Raw genomic sequence first — 12,812 nt, 5'->3', positions numbered from 1 at the left:
CGGCAGGCAGCAAACGAATCGGAGCCTGCCGACTGGAGGAAGAGGGTGAGAGGCGGGTCCTGTGAACAGCGGCAGCAGCGGCGGCAATGGTCGCAACTCAGCGGCGGGCCGCCCCGGCTGGGAGACAAAGGAGGGGAAAGGCGGCAGGCAGCCGAGTTGCGACTATTGAGCGTGGCGCGGCGCCGCCTGAGGCCGGGATCGAGGTGGCTGCGCGGCCTGCCTGGCGTGGCGCGGCTAGAGGAGGAGGAGGAGGAGGAGGCAAGGGTGGCACGGCTGAGGCCTGACGGACTTCCCTCCGGCCGAGCCCGTCCTGGCGGCGGCGGCGATGTGAAGGCTGGGCCCTGGCGAGCGCGCAGAGGCTGGGCGGAGCGGCGCAAGGACGCCGGGCCTGAGGCGCCGCGCCGCGGAGGCGATCCGGACCTGGGCGATGGAGACGCACGTCTCGTGCCTGTTCAGGGACCGTCCCGAGGCTTCCCTGAAGCCTTCAGAGCGCTTGGAACGACCATTCGAGCAACCCGGAAGTCACTTCCGGGTTGCTCGGAGGGTGGTTTTGAGCATTCCGAGGGCTTCAGGGAAGCCTCCGGATGTTCCCTGAAGCCTCCGGAGGGCCTCCGGGGGCCGGGGGAGGCTCTTTTCGCCCTCCCCAGGCTCCTATAAAGCCTCTGGAGCCTGGGGAGGGCGAAAAAAAGCATGCAAAAATGGGCGCGTTGTGCGCGCATGCGCACTGGGGGGCACGTTGCATTATGGGTGCGGCACGCCCGCACACGACCCCCCCGCGCTCCCCCCACTTGTGGCACGCGAGCCAAAAAAGGTTCGCCATCGCTGATCTAACACATCACCCAATACCAAAAGCAGGTTTTCCAACGTGGTAGAGAGAAACAAGCAAACACAAGCAGAGGGGAGAACAGTTTCTGTTTCAGTTTAGAGCAGCAGACTAGTTTTGAGCTCAGCACAGACTAGAAGCTTTAGTACAGAAGTTAACCTAAGCCAATCCCAGGCTCCTTGCTGTCTGCTTGTTGCTCACACAGCAAATACTGTTTCAGCTTCTAAACAGCCCTCATTGGCTGACCTGTTACCATGTCTATCCAAACAGTCCCCATTGGAGACCTGTTGCCATGTCTATTCCAGTCTATGGATATTCATACTCTGACAAGGTATTATTAGGTGTTATTACTAGGATATTTTATTGTCACTTTGAATTGGCATACTAATCGGCATACATTAAAATGAAATTATGTTGCATACAACTGTCAAAGGATCTCAATCTCTAATATACGCTACATAAACATGGCAAGATAAATAAATACATACAAAATTATGCATGTGCCCACATATATTATCTGACACGGAGAAACAACACAGTCTAGTTCGGATGTGTACATGTACATGGGAAGAGAAATCTTGCATGTTTATCAGACGGATGGCATAAGGAACAAAGCTGTATTGGCATTGGTACTGAAAGGGCACAGATACTTTCTGCTTTAGGTGTCTTTCGTAATAGCTGAGAAATAGACCTTTTAGATAATAGGTAGTCCTCAACTTATAATTGTTCATTTAGTGACCATTCAAAGTTACAACAGCACTGAAAAATATGACTTATAACTGTTTTCACAGGGACGAGCTTTGCAGCATTCCCATGACCATGTGATCAAAATTAAGACGCTTGGCGGCTGGTTCATGTTTGTGACCTTTGCTGTGTCACCTTTTGCGACCGTCTCACATGCAAAGTCAATGGGGAAGTTAGATTCACTTAACAACTGGGTTACTAACTTATCAACTGCAGTGATTCACTTAAGAACCGTGGCAAGAAAGGTTGTAAAATGGGGACAAAACTCACTTAACAAATGTCTCACTTAGCAATAGAAATTTTGGGCTCAATTGTGGTCGTAAGTTGAGGACTATCTGTACACAGATAGGCTGAAACTATTCGTATAATATTTCTAATTAATATGTCAGCTTGCTCTGGTGAGGTGTCCAGGTTTCATTCTGAAAGAAACAGAAATGTACAGAGACATTAAAGACATCACTGCCAAAGCTATTCCGACAAATGGATTGTGTATGCATTATGGAGATAGGAAGAGAGTGTATAACTATCATTGCTCCTCTCATTTCCTTTGCTTTCCATTGTTATTCAAATGGGCTACAGCACTATGTGATCTTTCTTCCAGAAATGGATGAAATTTCAGCGTGATTTTGAGAATTTTAAAACAGCCTGTATACCGTGGGAAATGAAAATAAAAGAAATTGAAAGTAAGTGACCGATGTCCTTTCTCTCCTCACCCATTTGGTAAAAATAAGTGACATGTTGCTGGGCATCATGTATGATGAAAAAAAATTACGTTTTCCTGAAAGTATATTCTCCTCCATCAATATTTGAGGAGATGTCCTGTAAAAAATCAGCCTGTTGCTCCGCCCATGTCAGTATTACCTGCGCTAATTGCCTGCACTCATAAAAATATGCTATTCTTCCACTGCTGATTCCTACCTAAATTGCCTTCTTCAGAAATCACCTTCTGTTAAAGATTTTTTCTTTTCTTTTCTCATCTCTTTTCATTTCTTTTCCTTTCCTTTCTTTTTTTTTGTTTGTCTTTCAAACAGTCTGACTCCTGCCAATTGCCTGGACAAGTCCTGCAGTTTTCTTGACAGGATTTCAAAAGTGGTTTGCCATTGTCTGCTTTCTAGGACTGAGAGAGAGTGGCTAGCTTTGTTTCTAAGACGGGACTAGAACTCACAGTCTCCTGGTTAAGACTGGTGTCTTAACCATATACTAAATAACAAATCAGCCTTTCCAGAAGAACAATTTACACCAAAGTTAATGCAAGCTATGACATTTTGGCTTTATTTTTGTACGGAAATTATCCTTTTGAAATAATTTTGTGCATGTTCCTTGAGATTCTCTGGGATTTTATAGAATTAAGCAAAATAACAAGGCTTAAAAATTTAAATAAAAGGATGATGTACATGTGAAGACTCTAACATAAATACAGGGACAGTAAATCTGTGCTTCCATTATTATAGCTGAATAGTTTTGTGCACATGAATAAACTTTTAAATTTATAATTTTATTCTTACCTTGTTAATCTTAGTTTCCTAATCTGCTAATTTTAGTTCTAAAGTTTATATTCTGTTGTTTAAAATTACTATTATGCCACAGTTTTTATTTAAAGTCTTCCTATACAGGATGCTGAAAACTATTTTTTTCTCAAATCCTGGCTAATCTTTATCATATAAAGCCTACCGTTGTACTCTTCTGTGGGTTTTGTCAGATCAAAAAGTTATGTTCATGGAAAAATGTTATTTGCTGATATATCGATTTGTTAAACCCACTTAAACATTTTATCAGGTTATTCTCTTTTAAAGGACATAATTTTTTTTTCATTTTATCTGCCTTTATCTGAATATTTCACAGGTCATTTTGGCTCTTCGGTTGCATCTTACTTCATATTTTTGCGATGGATGTATGGAATAAATATAGTACTATTCGGGCTGACCTTTGGTCTTGTCATGGTGCCTGAGGTGAGAGCACAATTTCATTTCCATGTGCACCTGGTTTTCTGATTTAAGTTATGTTAAAGACTCTCTGCTGTTTTTGTTTAAATTTAGCACAGTAATGATCTTTATGGCAGTTCTAACAGTGAGATGCCTATGAACCAGCAAGGCACAGTGGATAAAGAGCTGGACTAGGAGGGGAAAATCCAAACTCTTATTCTCCCTTAGGCATGGACATTTCTTGATGACCTTGGGCAGGGGTGGGCTTCAAAAATTTTAGCTTTCTTTAGGGTTCTCTGCCCAGTTGCTGGGTGGGCATGGCCATGGGGGGGGGGGGAAACGACACATTTTTCACCCTCCCTGAGCTCTGGAGACTTTCCTTGAGCCTCCGGGAGGGTGAAAGCAGTCTTCCCAGGTTCCGGAGGCCTTCTGAAGCCTCCAGGAGGCCATTTTTTGCCCTCCCCCAGCCTCTGGGCAGGCCCTGTACTTACCTGGCATGCGAAACGGGCCACATGGAGACTCCTGGGAGGGGAGGGGTGGGCGGGGCTAGCCAGGGGTGAGATTTGCAGGTTCTCTGAGCTATGCAGAATCTTAGCTAGAGGTTCTCCCAAACCCGACGAACCCATAGCAGCCCACCCCTGACCTAATTCCCTTTAACCCCAAACCGCTCTAACCTCAGCATCTGTTATACAATAAACTGGCTGGAAAACAAAGCCCCACATCACATCATACATTATAAGAATGCCTCACTGTGAGAACTGGGCAAATACAGTGCAAGTGGATCTTGCAATTAAGCCAGACAAAATGCCAAGAAAAAACAACACGTGGACCTTATAGTCATCTAGATAACTTTGACCTACAATTTCTATAATCCCTGATCTTTGGCTGTGTTGACTGAGACTGATGTTGCACTTGGAGAGGATACCAGATATAAAATGAGATGTCTTTTTTTTTGGGGGGGGGGATATAAAAGTGCTAAATAATTCCTAGTTAACTAAGGTTTTCTGATATACATCTCCTATGAGAAAACTGTATAGATTTCTCCATATCTTTGTTTTGTAGGCCATGCTTTAACAAACTCTATTTATTTATTTATTTATTTATTTATTTATTTATTTATTTATTTATTTATTTATTTATTTATTTATTTATTTATTATTTATTTATTTATTGATTTATTGAACCTATATGCTGCCCACCTCTAGGCAGTTAACTATTAATAAAACACCAATGTAAAACATTAAAACAATAAATAGTAACGCTCAGTTTGGTTTAAAATTGACAAAGGTTTGGAGGAAGGGAACAAGATGCACACAGGGAAGAGGTGAGGTCTCATCTTAGTCCATTAACCACCTCCAGATCCCTTGTCTCCTAAAACTCCTTGGCTAAAAAAAAAGTGATGATAGCAATCTTCTTCTTCCCCAATACAAAACCTATAGTTCTAAGGTTCATGAATATTTGAGATGATATTGACGTAATGGGTGAATGATTTTGCATGTTGAATTTCATATTACATTTCCAGCATGTAACTTCCGATTTCCAACATATTGGAACAATAAAAAATGAACCTCAATCGCTATTGGATTATTCATGTGAATATAATGGGAACTATTCTCCCCGTTTTTGTATGCAGGCATTGATGGGAAAGGCATATGGGTCTTTGCCTAGAAAAACTGTGCCAAGAGCAGAGGAAGCAAGTGCTATGAACTTTGCCACTTTGTGGGATTTCAGTGTAAGTAGACAATTTTACAATAATGTGCTACATTAGGACAATCATCTCATTCTCATTATGTGGGATGACACTCAGTATGCTCTTCTGGCCTCTTGACAAGCTGACTAGTAATTTGGGAATGGTCTCCCAACGTTTGGAGAATATTTGACTGAAAAAGACTAGGCAGTGTTGGTTTTATTGCCTTATGGAAAATGTAAAACTGAAACATTGGCAAATTTCTAAGGGTTGTTAATTCCATATATGACATTTAACTGAATTTAGCAAAAATATTCAAAACCATTTTGGGAACAAAAATAAAAATGGTCCCCAATGGGATTCAGTGGAACTTTTCCATAACCCAAAAGAAAACAACGACAACAACCCAGGGCTGATTTGTCACAGTTTTCTTATATGAATAATGAAGATGGAAGACCCCTCACTTCATTTCATATTTATTAAGTTGATGTGCTGTAAAACGGATTCCAGGGACTTCTTAGTGAATTGCTCCAGGACAAATTCATGATGTTCAAAAACTCTCTAGGGAGATTTGCTTCAGGAGCAGAAGGACTCTGTTGGATTCATTTTGTCCTTTCTGCCTGTCAGTCTGCAAAGTGACAGTCACAAGGAAAGAAAGCAAGGAGGGAAAGAGAGAGAGAGAGAGAGAGAGAGAGAGAGAGAGAGAGAGAGAGAGAGAGAGAGTGAGAGAGAGAGTGAGAGTGAGAGAGTGTGTGTGAGAGAGAGACAGAGAGAGTGAGAGTGTGTGTGTGAGAGAGTGTGTGTGTGTGTGTGTGTGTGTGAGAGAGAGAGAGAGAGAGAGAGAGAGAGAGAGAGAGAGAGAGAGAGAGAGAGAGAGAGAGAGAGAGAGAGAGAGAGAGAGAGAGAGAGAGAGAAGCTCAGCTTCTAATCATGTATTGCACTCCTGTCTTTTCACTTTTAGCAAGTAACTCCTTGGGATTAACAGTAAGCTACTTATTAGAGTGTCCAAATGACTGTGATGCAGCAGGGCTGGAAGAAGCAATTGCGTGTGGGAGATGTACAATTCTTGTACATTCTGTAGTAAATATTTGTTACAGCCTGTCCTTTTTGAAAACCAGCATGTGGTCAGTAGCTGAGCTAAGCCTCTGACTCCGTCGGCAGCTTCCTCCTGTGTTTTGCCATCAGAATTAAAAATTAGTGTAGTGGTGAAAGTGCTGGTATAGAAATCAGGAGACTGTGAGTTCTAATCCTGCCTTAGGCATGCTGGCTGACTTTGGGCCAAAACTCTCTTTCTCAGCCTGACTCACCACACAGGTACTCAAATCCAAACTTTTGGCACAATTTCCAGTGAATAATCTTAGCAACGTGGTCATGGCGTTATAGGTAGTCAGTTTGTGAAATTTTGCTGCACCTGCTGTTCAAGTGGTCGACTGTCTCATCTTTCTCATTACAGAGGCGACATTTGCTGTTGATGGTAACATGTTGAATTTTTGCCTTCATGCAGTTTGTGGCTAAGGCTTGTTCTTGAGCTACCAAAATAAAGCTGCCTGTTTCTTTTTTCAGTACTCCTGATCTTAACCAGTTCCAAGTTAGTTTTTGGTCAGCTTCGCCTTCAATACTTTTCAAGTATTGGCCATGCATAGCTTTGCTTTTCCAATTTTCAGCTCACTTCTTAATTACTTTTTTCTTTCTTATATTCAACTTTTAACTTAGTTGTCTTGAAAAGGCCTCCTTTATTTACTTCCTTAATCATTGGTTCTTCACTTTTCTGGATGTAATCATTCAAGCTGTGTCTTTCTTCTTCCACAGTCTGCTTTACTTGTAGGAGTCCTCGACCACCCTCTGCTCTTGGTAGATACAATTGGTCAACATCACTTTTAGGGTGCAAAGCATGATTCATTGTCATAAGCTTCCTTGTTTTTCTGTCGAAATTGTCCAACTCCATCTGGGTCCAGTCAATTATTCCTGCAGAGTATTGTTGTTGTTGTTGTTGTTGTTGTTATTATTATTATTATTATAATACGGTTTTCTGCCAGCGTCCTAGGTATCAACCAAGTACCTTCTTAAAATATAAGATGTTCCGAGTAGTGCAGTTTTTTGCAGTTCCGCTGGTGTTATTGCAGGAAGCTGAAATTTGTTGATGTATCTTGTAAAATTCTTGGACATGGTACCAAGTGCCCCAATGACAATGGATACCACTGTTACATGCTTCATCCATAGCCATGTAGTTTCGATGGCCAGGTCGTGATATTTCATTATTTTTTCTAGTTCTTTTTCTTCAACTCTGGCATCTCCAGGAACAGCGATATTAATAAACTGTATACTTTGGCCCTCTACAACCGTGATATCTGGCATGTTGTGCTCCAAATGACGATCCATTTGTATTCGAAAGTCCCACAAGATCTTCACCTTTTCCACTTTATGTTCCCATGATTTTCTGGATACAGGTAAATCATATTTTTTACATAATGACCAGTGGATTAATTTAGCAACTCGGTCATGTGTAGCTTTGTAATCAGTTTGTGCGATTGTGCTGCATTCACATATTAAATGTGAAACAGTTTCGACTTTGTTATTGCAAAGTCAGCAGTTTGGGTTGCCATTGGATTTTTGTATCTTCGCTTTCATGGCATTAGTTTGTAATGCTTGTTCTTGAGCAGCCAGTATTAAACTTTCCGTTTCTTTCTTGATAGTTCCCATCTTCAGCCATGTCCATGTCAAGTTGGTGGATGATCTCTGGAGGGCGAAAGATGGGGGTTGCTCCTCCATCCTAGTCCTTTTAGATCTCTCAGCGGCTTTCGATACCATCGACCATGGTATCTTATTGCGTCGGCTGGAGGGGATGGGGGTGAGGGGCACCGTACTGCGGTGGTTCTCCTCCTTCCTCTCCGGTAGGACGCAATGTGTGTTGACGGGGGAGCAGAGGTCGACCCGGAGGCCGCTCACCTGTGGGGTGCCGCAGGGATCGGTCCTCTCACCTCTCCTGTTCAACACATACATGAAACCGCTGGGCGAGATCATTCGAGGGTTCGGGGTTGAGTATCATCTGTATGCCGATGATACTCAGCTATACATCTCTACCCCGAACCACCCCAACGAAGCCGTTGAAGTGATGTCCCGGTGTCTGGAAGCCGTCTGGGTCTGTATGGGAGACAACAGACTCAAACTCAACCCCTCCAAGACGGAGTGGCTGTGGCTACCGCGCCCCGCTTTAGCCAGTATGTTCCATCCCTGGCCATTGGGGGTGAACAATTGCCCCCGGTGGATAGGGTGCGCAATTTGGGCATCCTCCTAGACTCCCGGCTGTTGCTGGATGACCATGTGACGGCCGTGGCTAGGGGGCATTCCACCAGGTTCGTCTGGTGCGCCAATTGCGCCCCCTACTAGAGCGGGACGCCCTTCGCACAGTCACTCATGCCCTGGTGACCTCCCACCTTGATTACTGCAATGCTCTCTACATGGGGCTCCCCTTGAGATGCACCCGAAGGCTGCAGTTGGTCCAGAATGCAGCCGCGCGGACAATAATGGGGAGTACTAGGTACTCCCATGTAACACCGCTCCTGTGCGAGCTGCACTGACTGCCTGTGGCTTTTCGGGTGCGTTTCAAGGTGTTGATTGTCATCTTTAAAGCGCTCCATGGCTCAGGACCTAGTTATCTGCGGGATCGCATCCTACCCCACACATCCCTGCGACCAATCCGTTCTCACAGAGAGGGACTCCTCCGGGTACCATCCGCTAAGCAATGCAGGCCTTCTCTGTGATGGGCCCAACCCTCTGGAACGACCTCCCCCCCCGATATTAGAACTACTGTTGATCTCCGCTCCTTCCGTAAGAAACTCAAGACCCACTTGTTCAAATTAGCCGGCCTGGCCCAATTGTAACTATAAATATAGTATAATCTAATCCTGACCTTCCTGGATGGCATTTAAATTTTTTTTTAATTCTGGGGTTTTTAATAGGTTTTAATTGGAACTATTTTAACTATCAGTTAGTTTGGTTATTATACAGACTGTGTGTTTAAGTTGGTTTGTCTGCGTTTTGTGTTTTGCTTTGTTGTCTATTATATTTATTGTCTGTACACCGCCCCGAGTCCCTTCGGGGAGAGGGGGCGGTTTATAAATTTAATTTTTTAAAAAAAAGTTCTTATTACATTTTCCTTCAATGTTTTTCAAGTGCTGTCCATGCAAAGCTTTGGTTTTCCATCTATTTAATCTGTCATCCAGCTGTTTTTCATATATATTCTGCCTTTGTTTCTGTTGTTTTTATGCTGTTCTCCATTTTCACAGCCTGCAATATTTCTGTACTTTGGTTCACATAATCATTCAAACTTTGTTTTTCTTCTTCTACAGTTTGATGGATTTGCAATAGCCCCCTGCCCCCTATTTTTCTTGGCAGGTACAACCTGTTGATGTCGCTTTGTGGATGTAAAGCGTGGTACATATTCAAAAGTTTGCGTGTTTTCCGGTCCATGTTTTCCAGTTCAGCCAGAGTCCAGTTGATGATTCCAGCTGAGTAGCGTATCACTGGAACTGCCCATGTATTGATGGCTTTAATTATGTTTCCAGAATTCAGCTTTGAATTATTATTATTATTATTATTATTATTATTATTATTATTATTATTATCATCATCATCATCATCATCATCATCATCATCATCATCAAGCATGAATTAGAAAAGATATAAGTTATCTGTTGATTATGAATACATGAAATGAATATGAATACAAGGGAATATTAGGACAGGGATGGTAGGTACGCTGGTGTCCTTATGCACACCCCTGAAAGACCTCTTAGGAATGGGGTGAGTTGACAGTGGACAGTCTAAGGTTAAAGTTTTGGGGGTTTGGGGAATAAACCACAGTGTCAGGTAGTGCATTTCAGGCATTGACAACTCTGTTACTGAACTCATATTTTCTGCAATCAGGTTTTGAGCAGTTTACCATAAGTTTGTATCTATTGTACACATGTGTGTTGTTGTGGTTGAAGCTGAAGTATTCATTGACAGGTAGGACATTGTAGCAGATAATTTTATGTACTACGCTTATGTCGGATTGAAGATGGCAAAGTTCTAAGTTGTCTAAGCCCAAAATTTCAAGTGTGGTGGCATAAGATATTCTGGTGCGAGCAGAGGAGTGGAGGACTCGTCTCGTGAAATATCTCTGGACTCATTCGATTGTATTAATGTTGGATATGCAGTGCAGGTTGCAGACAGATGAGCTGTATTCAAGAATTGGTCTAGCAAAAGTTTTGTATACCTTAGTTTGCAGTTTAATATTACAGGAGAAGAAGCTTCGTAAGATTAGGTAAACAACTCTTAATGCCTTTTTGGCAATGCTGTTACAGTGAGCTCTCACTCACATCATTTGGGATGAGTACTCCAAGGTCCTTGGCAGAATGAGGGTCCTTTACGAGGTCATATCCGTCCAGCTTGTATTTTGTGTTCTGATTTTATTTTGCCAATGTGTAAGACAGAGCATTTGTTGGTTGAGATTTGAAGTTGCCGATTGTTTGACCATTCTGACACATAGTCAAGGTCTTTTTGTAGGATAGCAGCATTGTCGATAGTGTTGAATAGTTTTACATCATCAGCAAAGAGAATGCAGTTGCTTATAATATGATTGCAAAGGTCATTGAGTTGACCAAAATATATTAAAAATATGGGATAAAAAACTGATAAAAATAATAAAGTATATACTGTATCAGAAAAAAAAGCGATAAGCCTACTAGGTCTGGGCTTAAACAATCCAGATGAACAATAAATATAGTAAAGATCTGGATTTTCTCTCTCTTTGCTGCCATTTAGGAGTCATTTGGGTTTTGTAGGCCCGATATGGTGGGGAAAATCCTACTGTAAAATATATCCAGGATATTATTGTTGCATTTATACAATATGCTACACCAGACTGCAATCAGGTTATTTAGTGGTTCAGGGTATTATGACAAATCACTGTTTTATCATGCTATGTGATAGTCCATCACATTCTGATAATCTGATTTATAACTTGTGTACAGCCTGCTGTGTAAACATCACGATTGAGTGAACCATGGCTGTAGGTAATGTGTGTACCCTTGCTTACTCTATTTTATGTTCCTGGCCAAGGCAGAATGAGGACTTAGATGAGCTCCCAATGATTTGACTTTTTAAGGGCATAGCTTAGAGGTGCGATATCTGGGCTACAAAAATCTGGATGGCCTCTGGAGAGCTCCTAGAGTTTGTCTGACGTTTTACAATAAAATCTACCAATCGTGGATGTTAAAATGTTGTGAGGCTGGTCAGCCAGACACAGACAGAAGAATGGAAATGTTGGTGGTTGCTGCCACCCAGTGTCATATATTTCTCCTTTTCTCCTGTCCCTCAAACAGATTGGGAAAAAAAATCATGTAGGAAACCAGAGAGGAAGCAGAACAAAATTGTGCTGCTTGCTGAAAAATTCACAAGGAAATGGTATTCATCTCCATTGTTGAGTTAGAAGCATTGCCTATAAACAATGGTGGCTGGGCTCACACATTATTCTAAGCCAGACCATACATCTATATGATAGTTTTAGAACGATCCAGCCATCATTTATCAATATTAATTAGTTAGCTCATTAGGCTGCTCAACTCTGCAACAACTCTGAGTGACATACAGTAAAATAACTACACAAGAAAGATTTACAGTGGTATTACATTTATATTTTACTGCAGCATAGTGGAATTAATGTTTTTTGTTCATGTTTAATATTTTAAAACAGAGTGCAGGCATAGATTAACATCGCTATTAGATCGTTCTTCTTTGTCAGGACTTACCACCTTCAAATTTACTAACATGTAAATTTGTTCAAACTGGGAAAACAAAGCAGTTTTTGCAATAGCAACATCTCCCTTTCTCCAGGATTATTGTATTGTATTGTATTGTTATTTATAACCTCAGATGCATTTTATTGGTGTGCACCAGATGTGCTTCAATAAAAATAGAAATGAATGAAAAGGAGAGGGGAAATAGAGAAACTCTGAAATTACAATGCAACACTTTTAGTTCATCTGGGAACAAGGAGAAGAGGGCAGCAGAGCAAACAGAAGTAGAGGAACAGAAATGGGATTTTTTTTTCTTAATACATAAAAATGTAGAATCCATGTAATACTCAAGAAACCATGTTCTTCAGGCAAGTCTGTCATTGATTGATTGATTATGCTTTCATGTTGGTGTTGAGTGGTGGAATTCAAATAATCTAACAACCGGTTCTCTGCCCTAATGACCAGTTGGGTAGGCGTGGCTCGGTGGTCATGTGACTGGATAGGCGTGGCCACCTCAACATCACTCACATCGATGGGTGCTTCGCCTTAGCTGTTACAATGTAATAATGGTTAATCGGAAAAGCAGTTTCTGTAAGCAGGGCAATAAAGATTAGGCTAGAAACAACACCAGAATGTTCCCTTCCTGCCTTCCTTACAGGATTAGCCCTGTAAAGTGGAAAACAAAAAACAAAATGAGATTTGTTCCAACAACTGGTTCTCCGAACTGCTTAGAAAGTTAATGACCGGTTCTCCCAAATAGGCGTGAACTGGCTGAATCTCACCACTGGTGTTGACTTTTAATAATAACATAGATATTTTTCCTTATGATGATCTTTTCCCTAACCTGCCCTTTTGTG

The 12,812-nt window shown here is 41.9% G+C and overlaps 1 protein-coding gene across 1 annotated transcript in view; it reads left to right on the top strand.

The window, feature by feature from the left end:
• Positions 1 to 12,812, top strand: part of TMC1 (transmembrane channel like 1) — a gene marked incomplete at its 3' end in the record, with an annotated part of 59,849 nt that overhangs the window by 15,270 nt on the left and 31,767 nt on the right. The window contains exons 6-9 of the mRNA XM_081943833.1: positions 2,169 to 2,250; positions 3,410 to 3,516; positions 5,123 to 5,245; positions 10,459 to 10,481. Of these exons, the coding sequence (XP_081799959.1) occupies positions 2,169 to 2,250; positions 3,410 to 3,516; positions 5,123 to 5,245; positions 10,459 to 10,481 (335 nt within the window). The remainder of the gene's footprint in view (positions 1 to 2,168; positions 2,251 to 3,409; positions 3,517 to 5,122; positions 5,246 to 10,458; positions 10,482 to 12,812) is intronic.

The sequence above is a fragment of the Natrix helvetica genome (assembly GCF_964273705.1).
Source record: "Natrix helvetica genome assembly, chromosome: 2".
NCBI classification, from domain to species: Eukaryota; Metazoa; Chordata; class Lepidosauria; order Squamata; family Natricidae; genus Natrix; species Natrix helvetica.
Note: the sequence above shows the minus strand (reverse complement) of the source record. Positions and strands in the feature narration are given on the sequence as shown.